Source organism: Falco naumanni, chromosome Z, assembly GCF_017639655.2.
Source record: "Falco naumanni isolate bFalNau1 chromosome Z, bFalNau1.pat, whole genome shotgun sequence".
NCBI lineage: Eukaryota > Metazoa > Chordata > Aves > Falconiformes > Falconidae > Falco > Falco naumanni.
Window position 1 is genome coordinate 75,355,472 of NC_054080.1, and position 16,081 is coordinate 75,371,552.

At 44.7% G+C, this 16,081-nt stretch overlaps 1 protein-coding gene across 16 annotated transcripts in view; it reads right to left on the bottom strand.

Moving 5' to 3' along the window:
- The window catches only part of UNC13B (unc-13 homolog B), a 214,756-nt gene that overhangs the window by 181,595 nt on the left and 17,080 nt on the right, over nucleotides 1-16,081 (bottom strand). For all 16 annotated transcript variants that reach the window (XM_040579848.1, XM_040579847.1, XM_040579852.1 and 13 more), the window contains exons 2-3: nucleotides 6,184-6,213; nucleotides 3,967-4,066 (exon numbers count right to left, since the gene is read on the bottom strand). In XM_040579848.1, the coding sequence (XP_040435782.1) occupies nucleotides 3,967-4,066; nucleotides 6,184-6,213 (130 nt within the window). The remainder of the gene's footprint in view (nucleotides 1-3,966; nucleotides 4,067-6,183; nucleotides 6,214-16,081) is intronic.

The window sequence follows — 16,081 nt, forward strand, 5'->3', positions numbered from 1 at the left end:
ACTACCTATTGCTCAAGGCTGTGTTGCACCTCTTCTGCTGCAGCACTAACTTCTTCCTCTGTGTGACAATGACAGGCTTGGAGCCATGCGAATCGCCAGCGGCAAGCAGTGGCAATACAGCCACACGACCATCGAGTGCCAAGTTCGTGGAAATACTTATCTGAAGGTTTTCATGAACACCTTCCCTCTCGGTAAGGAAAGGATGTATCTCAAATCCACTTCTTCCCTATTGTTCATACCATTTATCCCACCCCCCCAGCCATGCTGGTTTATAATATGCCTGCTTAAGAACAGCATAGCGCTTGCTCACCCTGAACTGCGGGTAAAAGCAACAAGTAGAGAAGAATCCTGAGTCCGCCTGTTGATATGCAACTGTCCCACACTTATCATGAAGAAAGGCTATTCTTCCTACTTCTTTGAGCTCAGGACTTTCCTTTAGTGCAACAGCTAATGCCCAAAAGTAGGTATTTTGGACACACAGTGCTACTGCCTGCTGTCCTTCCTTTCAAATGTCCACATTCAGGTTATTGAGGGAATTTAAAAGCACGTTAGTCACTAATTTCTATAGACTGCCACCATGGCCCAAAAAAACCTGCTGCCAATTCCAGCACCTATTTGAGCTTTGTCCCAGAGACTTCTTACAACTTTAAAACAGAACATTCTATCTACAAAGTTAAAGACAAACTCTACAGCTACAGCAAAGAACATTAGCACCTATTTTAAACCCAGGTGTTTCTGTTCTTGTTTAAGACACAGGAATTGAGGTCAGGAGTGTCCACTACTCGGGCTACTCAGTCCACATAGTTCAAAATGAAGCTATTACACAGGCTTCTTATCAGTTTACTGCTAGCATCTTGAAATTGAGTCTCCAGCTCCCTCTGTTTGCATATGGCTACTTAATACAGCAATAACTAACAACCAGCCACCCGCACCCATCACTGCTCTGTCCTCCCACCACTTGCCTCTTGGAAGATGATATTTCTCCGATTGCACAAACCTGCAATAACAACAGAAGCAACTTGATTTTCTGCTGGCTGGACTAGCATGAGACCAGAAAGGGAAGGGAAGGAAGAAATCAGGCACGCTGTAAAGACACGTTCTTTGCTTCAGCAAACATTGACAGAGCAAGACACTGATCATATGACACCCAACAGACTTCTATCCAGAACTCCACAGGACAGGCCACCAGATAGGAACGGGGGGGGGGGGGGGGGGGGGGGGGGGGGCGGGGGGGGACTGGGGGGACAGATTTTCAGGACAGTGGCTTTGATTGCCTTTGTGCCTTTGTGTCTCCCTTTCCCCACCTTCTGGTTAGATGCAGAATAGCTTCAAAGAACAAAAGAGCTGACTTTGGAATCTGGTGCCCCTCCTTCTCCACACGCACGCAGAATTCAAATGAAAAACACTCCTAAACTTCAACACCGATGTAATCATCACGTTCTAAGCATCAGTCTGCACTTTCACTCAAGAGGTGTTTGCTGCAAATACACAGTCCTTTTAAAGCTGCTACAAATTTAGAAGATGTCCCCAAAGAACACATTAAAAGTGTTTTACTGGTCTGGTAAACAAGCAAATCTCAAACAAACCCAAAGTCTCAGATTCTGAAGTGTCTCAGAAGATTCTAAAGTCTCATAAGGAGTTTGGAAGCAAAAACAACAAATACAGATAAAAAGCATTTTCTTCGTTGTAGTCTATTCTTCTACTGTGCCTCATAAAAAAGGTAAACACAAATACAGACAATAAAAGCATCCTTCCCTGAGGAAAAAACTAAAGTGTTCAAAAGCCTTTTTAAAACTCCAGAAAGAAAAAAAGCAAACCAGTGAATAGTAGTATTAGAATATCAGTGTTATTTCTCCTGGGACAAATTAATGTACACAGAATCATGCAAAACACATTCCCTGCCATGTGTAATATTTCTGTTATCAACATACGAACAACTGTGCTGTTGCCTGGCTAAAGCAGGGACGATAATGGTGAGGTGGTTCAGCCAATATTCTGCTTTCATATCCCCTAGCAACTAATTACAGAGCAGCACAGTGACCTTACAGCATGCTAACTCAGCTCCCAGCTGATACTGGAAAGCAGTTCCAGGAGTTGTTTGAGGGGAAGAAGGAGGAGCAACCATGACAGCTGTCACCCAGCACAAATAAGTGCCATTCTTAAGTCACTGGTGAGCAGCCTTCTCTGTAGCTGGCCATGTTTAAAGCTAGTTCCTGTCTACAGGATGAGCACAAATAACAGGAAGAATGAGTTAGTAGTTTGAGTACGAGCACATGATTTGCCTGACAGGTACAATTCCCTGTCCCAGACCTTACCCCAGTCCTGCACCGCTTACATCAGTGATAGCCACAGCCTCTGTCTGACCAGAAACTGTGGAGTTCAGAAGACGGTCACATTCAGAAGCACATGTGTGTCACCAGATGCTAAAGCATAGACTCCAGACTCTGTGCAGAAGCACAGACCTCACGTGCTGCTCCAAAAGCAGGGTGCCGCCAGGGAAAGGAGATGGGAGCACAGCTATAACAACACAGTACTGACCCAGGTGAACTCCTCAGCCAGAGGCAAAAGCCTCCCACTTTTGGCAGAGGACCAACTGCTGCTGGACTGTGAAACATACTCACAAAATCCCACGTTGGGTCTCTTGCTACAGACACTATGTAAACAGCTCAGACCCACTCAAGACCAGCAGCACTAGCTTTGACTCCACAAGATGAACACAACATCACTACCCCTGCAACAGCACCGTCCATGCCACCTTCAGAGAATCCTGGAGGTCCAGGATTTACTAACTTGAGTTCACTTTGTCTCACAAAGCTATAGAAACAAAGCAGATGCAATATATCAATGAGTCATTCATCCAGCAGCAAAAAAAATCCCTCCACCATTTAAAAAGATACTGGGAAATCCCTGTCTACATGTCAGGACTACAAGGACCAGAGCAAATAAGAAGTGCCAACTGCACCAGAAACCCCGGGAGAGCTGAACTCATTCTGCTGCTCATGGCAGGGACCGGCAGCCCCTCAAGCTGCACAGAGAAGCTAGAAAACACATCCATGGGCCCTAGGCCAGTGGCAGAAAGCATCAACACACAAGAGCAGCTCTCACACTGAGGGAAGCAGGACCACCTTGTCAATGCCTTGAGTGCACTAACAATGGCCCTTAATCACCCTGACCAGCCACACTAAGTGTCCTCCACCCACAGCCTCTACCTATGGCCCATTTAAGCTCAGCTCCGGGTCTTTAGCCCTTTCCTAAGCTATGTTGTAGGTGTGCTTGTCTCCAGCTTAGCTGCAGCTTGCCCATGTCTGATCACTGACCCCATCAACCCACAGACTGACTTCCCAGCTCAGCTTCAGACTTGCCTTGTCATGGAACTGACTGGAAATTACTGGACTATGCCTGACCCTGATTATTACCACCAGATGCAGCCCTGAGCCTGACTTGCTAACTTACACTCCCAGCTTGACTTTTTTTGGTTTTTTTAATGACTGCCTCATTACTACGAACTTGTCTGATGAGCTGACCTCTCAGCACACGCTGGCCTGATCCTTAGGCCAGCTCCGCTGGTGCTGCTGAGGTGCTGTGGGACTGGGCCCTGGCTGGTGAGGACCTTGCTCTACCAACCATCCTACCACACTCTGCTTCTGGCTGCCTGATGCTGTGGGAGCAGCTGGTCCTCACTGCACCCTGACACACAGGTCTAAGAACAGGAATCCAGGCAACCTTGTGCTATTAAAGAGCACAGGCTACTCCAGCCACTCTGTGGCACAGGCAGAGAATCTCCCAACACACATCTCTTTCACCACAGGTCAGTGTATAACACAGAAAAGCAAATGATTCAGACTGTCACCAGACTCGTGCATTTTACCCAAGTACTCCAATTTATACACACAATAGCAACTCCGTATAAACATCATGCTGTGGAAGGACTCAACCACAAGCAACCCATCGCTGCACCATACTTACAACATGAAGTCCTGTTCCCAGCAGGGTTGGTCACCTCGCACAGCTACAGTCGTGCTCTTCACATTTTGCACTTTCAGGGTCACATATGTATTGAATTTATCTGGGAAACGAGAGGCAGAAGTTGTCTCCTTCAGTACACCCTTTCATCACATAAGCGCAACATTTCAAGGTTTTCAGTCCATAGGCTGCATCCCAGGGGGACCCAAAATGAAAAGCCCATGTGGGAAGACATCACTGGGTTATGGAGCCAAATGTGCAAGGTGTTTTTCACTTGCCATCAATTTCTCCATCACAGTTTTTTAGAAATTCAGGCACAAACAAAACCAAGCAACCATGCACTTGCAGCAAGTCAGGGACAAAGAAAGAGTATAAAATCCTGAAGAACACAGACACTTCGTGTTTAAGATGGTTACTGAAAGGAAGATGAGAGGAAGAAGAGACAGCCTGAAGGAACAGGGCCCCATCATGCAGACCACCCAGAGGGAGAAACAAACTTGCAAAACATACAAGCAAGAAGCAGTTGGGCTGGTTGTATCATCTCTTCCCTTCTGGCCCAACCACTCTGCCAGTTCCAACCTGGTTTTCCAGCCATGAATCCACAAATAACTTTACAGATCAATCAGGAGCAGAAGGAAAATACAGTGATTTATGCTAAATGTGCTGAAATTGATCTGCATTGCTTGAATGACCTGACCTAGAAGAACCATGCTGCACTCACATTTTGACAAGGCGGGCTTCATTTAGACATTTTGCTTTTTATTTCAAATCTGAAGAAAAACCCTGAAACAACTTTTTTTCCTAGTTGCTGCTATCTCTTTGCTAATAAAATCAAAAGCAGCCAAGCACAGACCCACACAAAGTTTGAGTCTCAGCATCTGAGAATGAACAAACTCCCTTCGAAGAGGAGTTACCACCTTAGACCTATCTACTAGTTTCATGAAGCCTGGAACAAGATGTACGCTAAGTAGCTAGAAAGCAATGTGCATATTTTAATACTTCGATGTTCTGCTACATCTATTCCCAGCATAAGTTAGATCACAGTCCGTTTTAAAACTGTCAAAATTTGCATACGTCGTTGCTGTGGGCTATTATTGCTTGTCCCAGCACCTAGCTTGAAATATCCTAACAGAAAGGGAGGAAATGGAAACGATACGATCCAGCAGCTCTGGAAAAAGCAGGATTCACTGCAAGCCAGGTTCCCTCATATCTTGCTACATCATTTGCATCCTCCTGGGTCACTGGGCTTGTCAGTGAAACCACACGCTTTGGTTGAGTTAAACCTAGACTACAGGACAAATATTTTGCAGCCATGAGCAGGCTACTTGATTAGAGAAAGGATAAAGTACACACTATCTCCTTTCCAGTCTGGGCACTCAGCCTTCCTTCCCTGGAAATTCAAGGTCAGTGCACACACAGATCTTGACCTGACATGGAGTACGGACAAGGAGCCCTGGGAATGTTCCACTATAACATGAGGAGGGCTATATCAAGAGAATAAAGCTGAACAAATAAGTCATGAATACAGCTTTTGCTTTTGGATCAATTGCTTTGGATCTAAATGCCTGAGCAGGTGTTTTTCCAGAAGAAAACCGCTTATTCTTTTGTAATCTATACATCAGATTTCATTCAATAAATGTATTTGCCTGCTAAGGGATCCCTGGCTAGCCACTGAGGCACAGTGAAATAGTCACCTAGACTGTTAACTATTCAGTTTTATATTATGCAGACACAAAACCCAGTGGATGGGGTTTCAGCCCCAAGCACAGCCATTATGGACTGCCACGTACGAGAATGAATCACTTCTGCAGCACCATCCAGCAATCCCAATCAGGACTGAGGAGGCACTGAACCCAGGCAGGCACACACACAACAGTCCTGCTTGGTGGAGATTTTCAGATCCTGTTTTTAACAGGGACAGAGGAAGGGTCAGAGGAAAGGGCAGGGTGGGGTGGGAATTGGTGACAGTAAAGGACCAAACTTCCTCATCTATCACCCGTTTAGGTCAGGTGAGCAGGGGTTTCTTAGCACTGTGATAGCAGGTCACAGCCTCAAGCTTTCTACTAACTCAGGCCGCCTGATTTTCAGGGTAGATTTTGTCACTCCTAAGAACATGAAGGAGCCAAGAGGAGGTAAATGAAAACTGGAGGGACCAGCATGAGTAGAAGTGAGAGAGGAGGTGTCAACATAGCTGCAAACAAGCAGTAAAGCATGACTTACCTGGTGGTCCTTGCAGTTTAGCTTTTTTTACTGTAAAGAGAAAAAAGGAAAAGGGGCGGGAGGTGGGGTGGGGCGCGGGGGATGGGGAGAGAGAGACTGTTAGTGATTTTGTCCTGCTACAGTTTCCTTTGAGTCAAAGCATCACAGGGCATCACATTAACTGGACAACAGCCCCAGCAGAGGCCAGGTAGCTGGAAATCCACACTCATTTTTAACAGTTTACCAGATCTGGAGACAAAAACTCCTCTGTACCCCATGTCACCTCTCAAAAAATTCATTTTTAAAACAATCACAAGATTAATGTTTGGAAAACAATGTGATATGTCTAATGCAAAGCAATTTCAAAACCAGTCCTTTGCAACCAGCAGTTACTGCTGCTTAGCACGACATCACTTCGTACCACCTCACTTCAAGTTACAGACACTCCAGCAGAAATACACATTTCATTTTAAACAAAGAATCTCTCCTAACAGTGGAAAGTAGACATTCAACCACAACTTGAAAATGATCAAGCCTGAATAGTAGTTCTGTAGCATGACATCTATAAATCAAACTAACCCACTACGCCAAACAAGCAGCAGTCTAAACTCAAATGTCACTTTCCCAAGCTTTCCTCTGTTAATTCCAGGACAGTATTTATCAAAAACAATGGTTAAAACATAAAACAGCACTAGTTCTTATCTCACCAGATGGGGAAGGTCCATGTCTACCTAGGGGAGATTTTGTTTACATTTCTCTTTGACAGGCTCATAGGCCCACTGGTATTGCTACGTGTAAGCACTAAGAAAAGACATCTCTAGGCGCCAGCTAATTTTCCCAGTAGAAAACTAACACCAAGAAGAAAACACAGTTAACAAGCTAGAAAGCAAGATATAACAGAAAGCAAAAAGATTTAAAAACTGGAGTAGTGGTTTCCTCCAGAAAACAGAGCACCTAGCACCTACTAAGGGCTCACACAGTCTAACTTCCAAGATACATGTTCTAGGAAGGAACATTAATAATAATAATAATAATAACGGCCCTTACACAATTACATGCACAGAGTTGCAATGGCGTCCACTGTTGGAGAACACCCTTGCTATTTGACAAATTCGCATTTGCAAGCATTTACAGTCCAGGTAGATGTTTGCAGGAAGGAAATGCTGTACCAGATACGGCACGAGCCAGAGGCATCTCAAAGAGAAGGCAGAAGAGCTGTAGCTTTACCTGCCAAGGCCCATGAGCCTTTATGCCCAAAATAAACAGGTTCACTCTCTCTCAGGTTCAGGGCCTGAAGCATTCCTGATGATAAAACTAATGGTGCAAGCAAAATATACAGTTGTGGGGGCCAGTGTTCCTGCTGACTGAAGAAGCGGATTGCTTTTTAATCTCCAAATCGGTCAGCTGAGAAACAGGCAGGGCAATCTACCCACTTTCTAGGTGCCTTTGGTTACCACGTAAAAGCAGGCATTTCATGAAATACTGCCCTGGAGCGGGCAGATACCAGATTCCCTGCAATCCTCCCCTCTCCACATCTTTGCAAGAAGCAGGAGACAAAGGAAGAAGTGCATGTGCTTGAGGGAAGTTAGAAATGAGGAGGAGGGCAGGGGGATGCACAGTAAGCTTCAGCTTGTTTCTCTCCCAGTTCGTAACAAGCTGCGCTGTCAGGATCAGGACCAGCCATGAGACTGCAAGTTCCCCACACAACAGGTGAGAGCTGGAAAGAGCCGTTAAACGCTGCCAAGACCCAGCCCGTTCATCAGCCCAGAGGATGCACGGGTCGGGTGCAATGCACAGAACTGCACTGCGCCATGCCGCTGCCCTGCCCGAGGGACCACGGCTTTGGAAAGGCACAATAAGGTCAGCTTCCCTAGGGAAACTTTTGTACCCACACCTGCTCCTTCTGTCTGGTTAGAGCTCCTCTATGCCACGTGCTCAAGAAAGGACACAAAGAAGTAATGAATTCATGAAGAAGCCTGACGCACTACCAGTTAATTACTCGGAGTGTTGCAACAAAGGCTGAAAACTCATTGCTACTCCAGGGACAGGAGGACATCGAGTCACGTGAAACAGTACATTTTATAAAATGAGGTCTGTATCACAAAAGGAAACCATTCCCTAGCGCACTCAGCAACACCAAGTTTTACCACACTGTTGCTTCTGCATTGCCACAAAGCGAAAACCTGACAACAAAGTCTAGCTCAGAGATTTCCTGACTCACTCCCATTTAGCCCGCAGGCATTTCTGGGCTCTGGGGAAGCTGCATTTTTAAACTCTCTGGAAATGTTAAAATCCATTCAGTTTCGAAAGGCTTCTCTCAGCAAACTGGGCAGCACAGAAAGTCCAGCCATTCAGAAGCAAACACTGAGCTATGCTGAACCATAATCCTTCTAGCCAGTGCAAGACTGTATGGGAAGGACACCAGGGAGGGAATAAAAATGCTGGAAAATTAAAAAGGAAAGCAAGACCTAGCCCTCTGCACTGCCATGTACAAGCACTGCACAATACAGATGCGCAGAGATGCACTTGTTCTCATGGTGCATATGAAAATTCATTTAATCACTAAAAAAGACTTGGGCATACGAGAGATACAGCTATTGCACCTCAGTTGAAGGACCTATTGGAAAGCAGACAGGCTGCACTGAAATAACCGCATGCAAGTTAGACAGATAGAAAAGCAAAGAAAACTTATGTAAACGTTCAGTTCATCCAGGGATTTTTTTCCTCTGGGAATTTCTCACCATTTGATGTTACTTTAAATCAAGAGACAACAAACAAAGTTGAAATCTTGCCTGCAACTTTATAAAAAAAAAAGCCACAACAGAATTCCATATGCTCTACAGCTGTCAGCTACAAAAGGCTGGAGAGTCAGACAGACCCCTGAAGACTAAGGAAGACAAATACAAGCCAGAGATTGCAAAAAAGGTCCAGAATCACTGTCGGAGGGTGGAAAAACAACTGCAGAACATGTATCAAAGTATTCTTAAACTCAGTTCTACAGAGAAATTCTTCCTGTGCACTTATCTTTCAGTCAGCCTGAAGGATAATTTTTTTTCCTGACTAGGTGCTCCATCCACCAGCCAGAGAATTAAAATTGAGCATGGCAAGTTACTGCGAGGTTCAGACAACACATTGCTCAAACCTCCTCAGCAGGAACATGCTCATATTCAGTGAAAGGGAGCTGTGGCGTTCTGAACGTCTGCAGATTCGAGATCACCTTTAACATTTGCTTGCAAATCAGAGTGATGCAGAAACATGGGAGTGCCTGAGCAGATGGCGAAAAGATTACATCTAACTAAATCCAGCACATGACTTACGTGCTGGTCACTCACCACACTACAACAAAGTCTACATCCCTACACAGAGGCCAATAAAGTGCCATGGAGGGGGTGTGGGAGAAATTAAAAGAATGAAAGGATGCAGTTTAATTAATGTTCTTAAAAAGAAATGCAGTGCTAAAAGCAGAGCATTCAAAATGCACTTTCACGATCAGCAATTTGACAAATAGTTTCTTCTTCCCTGTAAAACATGAATTCAGTATTAATGTGTTTTTGAGAGCACTCTAACTTCTACAGTAACGGTCCCCAGATGTACAGCAAAATCGATACACATTTCCACTTCACTCTGTGCTTTTCTCACCTTTTCCAGGTGCTCAGGCTTCAGGGCACAGTGGTACACAGCACCAAGTGCAAAGGTTGCTTAAGCTACAGAAGTAAGAGACCATGGCAAACCACGCATACTACTCAAGACTAAGTCAACACGCTAAATTCACAGCCTGTGCACCCTGCAGCAAGGACACAGAGTGGAGGGAAGCCAGGGCTAGACCGTGCTCTAGCCCTTCTGGTCCGTTGTATTTTCTGTAACCGAGCCTTTGGTAACAATTTTGCTGTCTGAACCGTGCACCAACAGCTACAGCATGTGTACTCATTGCAGAGCCAGAAACCCACAACCTCCTACTCAGCTCTTGAAAGCAATTCATAAAATCCATGACAGGCTGGCAAGCAGCGCAAGACTGGCGCATCAAACAAGGACCACTCTGTCCCAGGCAATCTCACCCTGGCACACGAGGACCTTTCCCTCCTCTGGAAATCAAAACATTTTACATGCGCAGCCCCTGCACATCCTCACGTCCCACCGGAGGGTGAGGAACCCTTGTCTCTCCCACTACCTGAACCCAAAGATGCTCCAAGTCGGAGGAAGCAGAGGCCATGCAGTGACCTCATCCCTGATTTTAACTCAGTCACTGGCTTTTTTCACATGATCCTTATAAAAGCCCAGCAGCATCTGAGGCATACTATTAAATGCAATTGCATGTGCCACAGCAGAAGAGCAGTACTAACGGTGTCATGAAACTCTTCTCATCCCTTCATAACTCTAAAAGAGCTGGATAAAAGAGCATTTTAATGGTTTTCCAAGCATGTGATGAAGATTCTACACATCACAGCCACCCTGGTATTCCCAGTCTGAGATGGGTCTTAAAAGAAAGGCTCCGCTGCATTCTCATACATTCAGAGCTTAATTATATTCAGAAGGAAAAGATTTTCCTGAACCACCTCAGAGGCAGGATAATTGCACAGGAGGCCCCAGGGACGCACTGGCACTCACCAGCACCTCAGCAGCCTCTGCTGTAACCACAGGGTCTGCTTGGGCTCCATCTCCTCCCAGCAAAGCCCTGCTGAGCTGGGGTGCCAACTGCAGCTGAGAGATTCCTTCAGCCTCAAGGGCCATTGAGAGACAAGAAACTTAAATCACATTTATTACTTTATACTTTGTTTTTCTGCCAGGGAAATCAAAAGGCTGGTTTATATATAAACACTGTTCCACTCAAGTGGGAAAGAGCCTTTTATGCCCCAGCATATTCCCTCTGAGAGTGACGCATCGGAAACACAGTGGGTACCTTCTTGTATCGACAGACATAAAAGCTGAGACTGCATTCACAGTAAACAGAGGACAACATTTTGTCACTGCTTGGTGTGAGTGGAGGGCCGGGCTAACCAGAGAATGCTCCGCTGCCAGGAGGAAGAAGAGCCACCGTGAAATGCCACTTTGCTTGGTAACTGGCAGAGCAGCAATGCAACACAGATTTCTGTTGCTACCTGCAGAATTCTGTTGCATCTACGTGCAGAATTTTTCTCAATACCCAAAACAGTCCTTCAAAAATCTGTTTGGCTGAGAGAATTGTGAAGGAATCCAGATAGCCTCAACAGCAAGCCATCAGTGCCACTAAATTTATTCATCCATCACTAAATAAATTCATCCAAACCAAGAGATCCATCTGCTTTAATAAGTACTCCAGAATAAGTGGAATGGACACAATAAAAGTTTATCAATTTTTAATAGTTCATCAAAATGAAGAGAGGGAAAAAAAAACACCAAACAAAAAAACCAAAAGCAAAAACCTGCACTTTTGCACTGCAGTTCCCATTCATGTAGCACAGAGCATTTTCAATTTGACCGCCTTAAATGCCCACAGGACAACCTGACCCACCTTTCTCCAGGCCTTGGGTACCATGTCAAACAAAGGGAAGGTATGGCCCCTCCAGCGACCAACCACATTTAAAAAGCAACTACTATCACTCTCGGATCCTGAGCAGGGGGAAGAAAAGAATTCTATTCTGTTGCCGGTGGTAGCAAATTGACCTACCCAAAGGATTTCCATTCTGGCAGATGGCTTGAGAATGAATTAGAATCCCTCCTAATTCACATGAATTAGCATCTTCCTGTTCAGATGATCTGCAAATTCATTACCCTGTCCAGAAAGCTACTAAATTTATTTGATTTACAATACATTTTCCAACAAACAGCCTTCTACTGGTCACTCCACCCTTTCTGCCCACTGGACAGTGACTGATAGCTGCTGGGACATGCGTGATTTCTTGGAAGGGTTTTCCGGATTCCTGTGCTAAGAAGAGACACGCTCAATACTAACGCTACTTAACTTCAGCACCATTTCACATAGGAAATCCAGGAAAGTACTACATGAAGTACGTATCCCAGTAACCCTCCACACTGCCAAATCTCACTAGATGCTCCCCTGTTCATCTGTAAATTCTCTGGACAGTTAAGGTCCAGGGCTTGCACGCATACAGGTGTCACAACCCACAGGCAGATAGCACTTGGCTTGTTTCCCTCCACAGCCCATACATTGGGGATGACAGATGTTTCCAGCCCTGATGTGACACTGAAGCTGCCACCTCATTCTGCTTACTAAGCTTCACCCCAACATTTGTTTCTTGCCAGAATTTTCACAGCTACAGACAGAGCATCTCACCACCTGTTCAGGCCGAACTTTGGTGAGCAGAGTACTGAAATCTACCCAGAAAAAGCCTAGCTTTTTTATATAAAGGCTACATTTCATTGTCTTGTCTAAATCTCTATCACTGCCACAGCCCATGGGCATCAGAGTGACATAGCACAGTGGCAGGGTATCTGGAGTATTCCCTACTGCTGTTTCATTCACACAAACTTGTGAGAGCTAGCGGAACAACACAATGACCAATGTACACAAAACTGAGCAAACCCACAGCTAATAGAGTTTGCTGAAACAGTTAAAGATATATCTGACTATTTTGCTCAATCATCCAGTCTGATCACCTTAGTGAACCAGGTAATTTCACACCTCCTGCAGATACCATCACTTTTCAGCTCAGCTTTTGCATAAAACTTGGTAAGCGTACACAGCACGGCTCCACTTGCATCAGAGCTTCACAATATTCTGCTTTTTCCATCCTTACCAAAGTTACTAGATAACTTACACAGAAACAAATTATAAAGCTTCGTAGGAAACCCTTTCTGGTGGTTGCAAACACTCCAACTGAAAACACATTCTCACAATATACCTGAACAGAGGATCAGCTTTGCAGACCCTTTGAAAAGGTTTAATTGTTGGTTTTTTTCAGTAAAACTCAGGCCTTATAAGCCTTCTCTTAAACAACCCTGCTTCTTAAAAGGTATTTCATGCAACAGAAGGGGTGACAATTCAATCTACTTTCTGTGATGGTTTAATGTAGTAGGCAGTTAATGTAAGTAGGCCTCTGAACACTTTCAATGACAAAATAGATTCAGACAGGTAAGAGAGACATCTAGGTCTCGTTTACAGGTTAATCTTCTACCAGATTTGATTTGACACACTGACTTAACATCACACAGGTTTTCAACCTCCTGAACTGCAGAGTTTCATCTGCTTTCTTGTTTGTTGCTTAGCTCAAGAACTCACCTAACCTAAAATATTCCTTGAACTATTTCAGCAACAGAAATTCACAGGTGAAGAAAATGCTACAGCAATTAAAAAAATTATAAATAGTGCTGCAGAAGATACGCCATGGGGATTGCAGTTGTGAACAGTTTTGGACAGAAAAATCAAACCGGTATCTCGATGAAACAAACTGAAAATAAAGCATCTTATGAGAGGAACACAAGACAGTAAAAATGGAACTGAACCTATGTATGCAACTTGTAGAAAGCAACTGTGACAGGGAACAAAATGCAAGAGGAAAACTGAAGAGGTCTGCAACTGGTTCCTTCCCCAGAGTTAGAGCAGACATCAGATTGCTTTTCCAGGATCCTTACACCAGCAGTTCACCATGACTGTTAGGTACTGCGAGAGGATTCCAGCATTTTAAAACATGCAGACCATGCTATCCAAAACAGTCTGAAGAGATCTTACCAGTAAAATGCTTAAAATGTTGACAAGTTATTTTGTAAACCACAGCTCAAATCATTATTACATTAAGCATTAGCACTTAGTGAAACTTCAGCTTTGTAGTGAGGAAGCTGCAAGAAATTTACTTAGAGCTGATCTCAGAAAAAGCTTCCTGAAAGGCAGTAGGAAGCATTCAACTAGTTTCAGAGAAACAGCAGCCTAAACAAGCCTGACAATATGGTTTCCTCTGTCGGGGCGGGGGGGGGGGGGGGGGGGGGGGGGCGGCAGTTATGAACCATATAGCCAAAATAGTAGTTATGAACCATATAGCCAAAAAAGCTGGAAACAGACGCTGGGAAGCAGCAAAGAAAGTAGGAACATGCAAGTCTTGAATTTTACTTCAGAAAAAGATTAGCACTGCCAGTGAATCCAGAGGGCCAACAACCCACAGAAAAAATTCCAGTTTTTACATGAAATATACTCAGAAATGAAAGAAGTGCAGACGCCTCTACTTCCAGGTGGAGGCTGAACGCTGTTGCAGGAGAAGGCAGCAGCACTTTGAGGAAAGGAGTGGAACGTGTTGTGCTGGAACTCCCAACACCAGGACAGTCTCCCAGGAATTCCCGTCACTGCAGATGTTCTTCCAGGCTATGGGGCTGTCTATCCTCATTTCTCTGGCCTTCACGGTCGCACAGTTCGGGGTGGCAGGCAGGCAGTCTCAGGACATTTCCCCAGCCAACACAAAGCCCATCAACCATTGAGCTCATCTAACATTTCAGGTAACTAAAACAAGTTGAGAATCATAAGCCATCTTCTGCCAGCTTTGGGACTTTCTGGAATGAGAGTTTCCCACTGCTCAGACAAAACCCTCTCCTCTAGCTATACACCCCGTTGCCATCCATAAAGGCTGTGCAGAAAATGTTAGCTCCAACTCTCAAGAGCCCTACAGCCTGTGCCTGAATACATCAAAGGTATGCCAAGTCTGCGTGTTGCTCTCCAGAGAGCCCTTTACCTCATTACTTACCTTTTCAACTTCCCTGACAATAATAACGAACTCAGCGCAAACCGACAGGTTAATTCTAGCAAGGTGAGAACCAGCATACTTATACAGATGCTTATTTAGAATTGTGCTTTCCTTCCTCTTAAACCTTCCCACAGACATATTAACACCTACCTGAAATTTAACTTCGCCGCTAATTGTCACCTCAACATCCATTTGCTACTCAAAGCCAAAGACCCGGGCTCTGACACAGTTAATGGAGCATTCAGGCTCTCTTCAGACAGTTGTCTTCACCAAGGAAAGACTCTGAAGTGTCAGTTCTCCTGCCCCGTTTCTCCAACATGAACTGCAAGTCACACAAAAGCATCACAAACAATGCTCCACAGAGACCTTTATGCCACCTCACAGATGTTCGCCTTGTGGTTACTGCCTCTGCCCACGCCAGCACCATGACAAAGCCAATCAGATTCACAATTTAGTGTTCCCAAAACATCAGTTGTTTGAATAAGTCCAACAGTCCCACTGTTCAAACTGGACACTGAAATCCCCTGAGAGCCACTTTGACACCAGTGACACCTTGCACTTGGGTCCCGAACCAGTATCTTCTGCCCTGCAGACCAAGAGGCAGGACACTGCTCCACACCTTCAGCAGGAGTCTGCACTAAGAGAAGGGGTATCATGATAGGAAGTGCTGCAGAACAAGCCTGTTTAGCCTGGTACGTTGTCCATACAAACACCTAGATGATTCCTAGGAAAGACCATGACAGAATGATATGGCAGTACCTACTCTATATATTAATATGTCCCCAGTTTCTAGGCTTGGGACCAGAGGTGACATTTTCAGAAGCAGTTTCAGAAGGTCTGTTCTACCACCAAATCTCCTCCATCTCCAATATAACCAAGACTTAAGAGTGTGCCAACAGGCAATTTCAGGTGAATTCCACTTTGGTATTTCTTCAATAGCATGGTGGAACACGTGCTTCAGAGACCTCCCTTCACAGTTTAGCCTCATCTTTGCTCTTGACAACAGTATCAGATGTTTTAAAGTAGGCAGACAACCCAAGCAAAACCGTACCACTCCACTGTGAAGAAAGGGACTGTCACTCAGAGGCAAGATGCTTTGCTCCTTGTTTGACACAGCAAATACTGTTTTTTAAAAAAAAAAAAAAAAAAAAAAAACAACAACACCAACCTAAAACAAACAGCCTCCCCACGACCCCAATACACAAAAGAAAATCCTTCTTCAAATTTTGTGGAGCTATAAGCAGAGGTAAGTC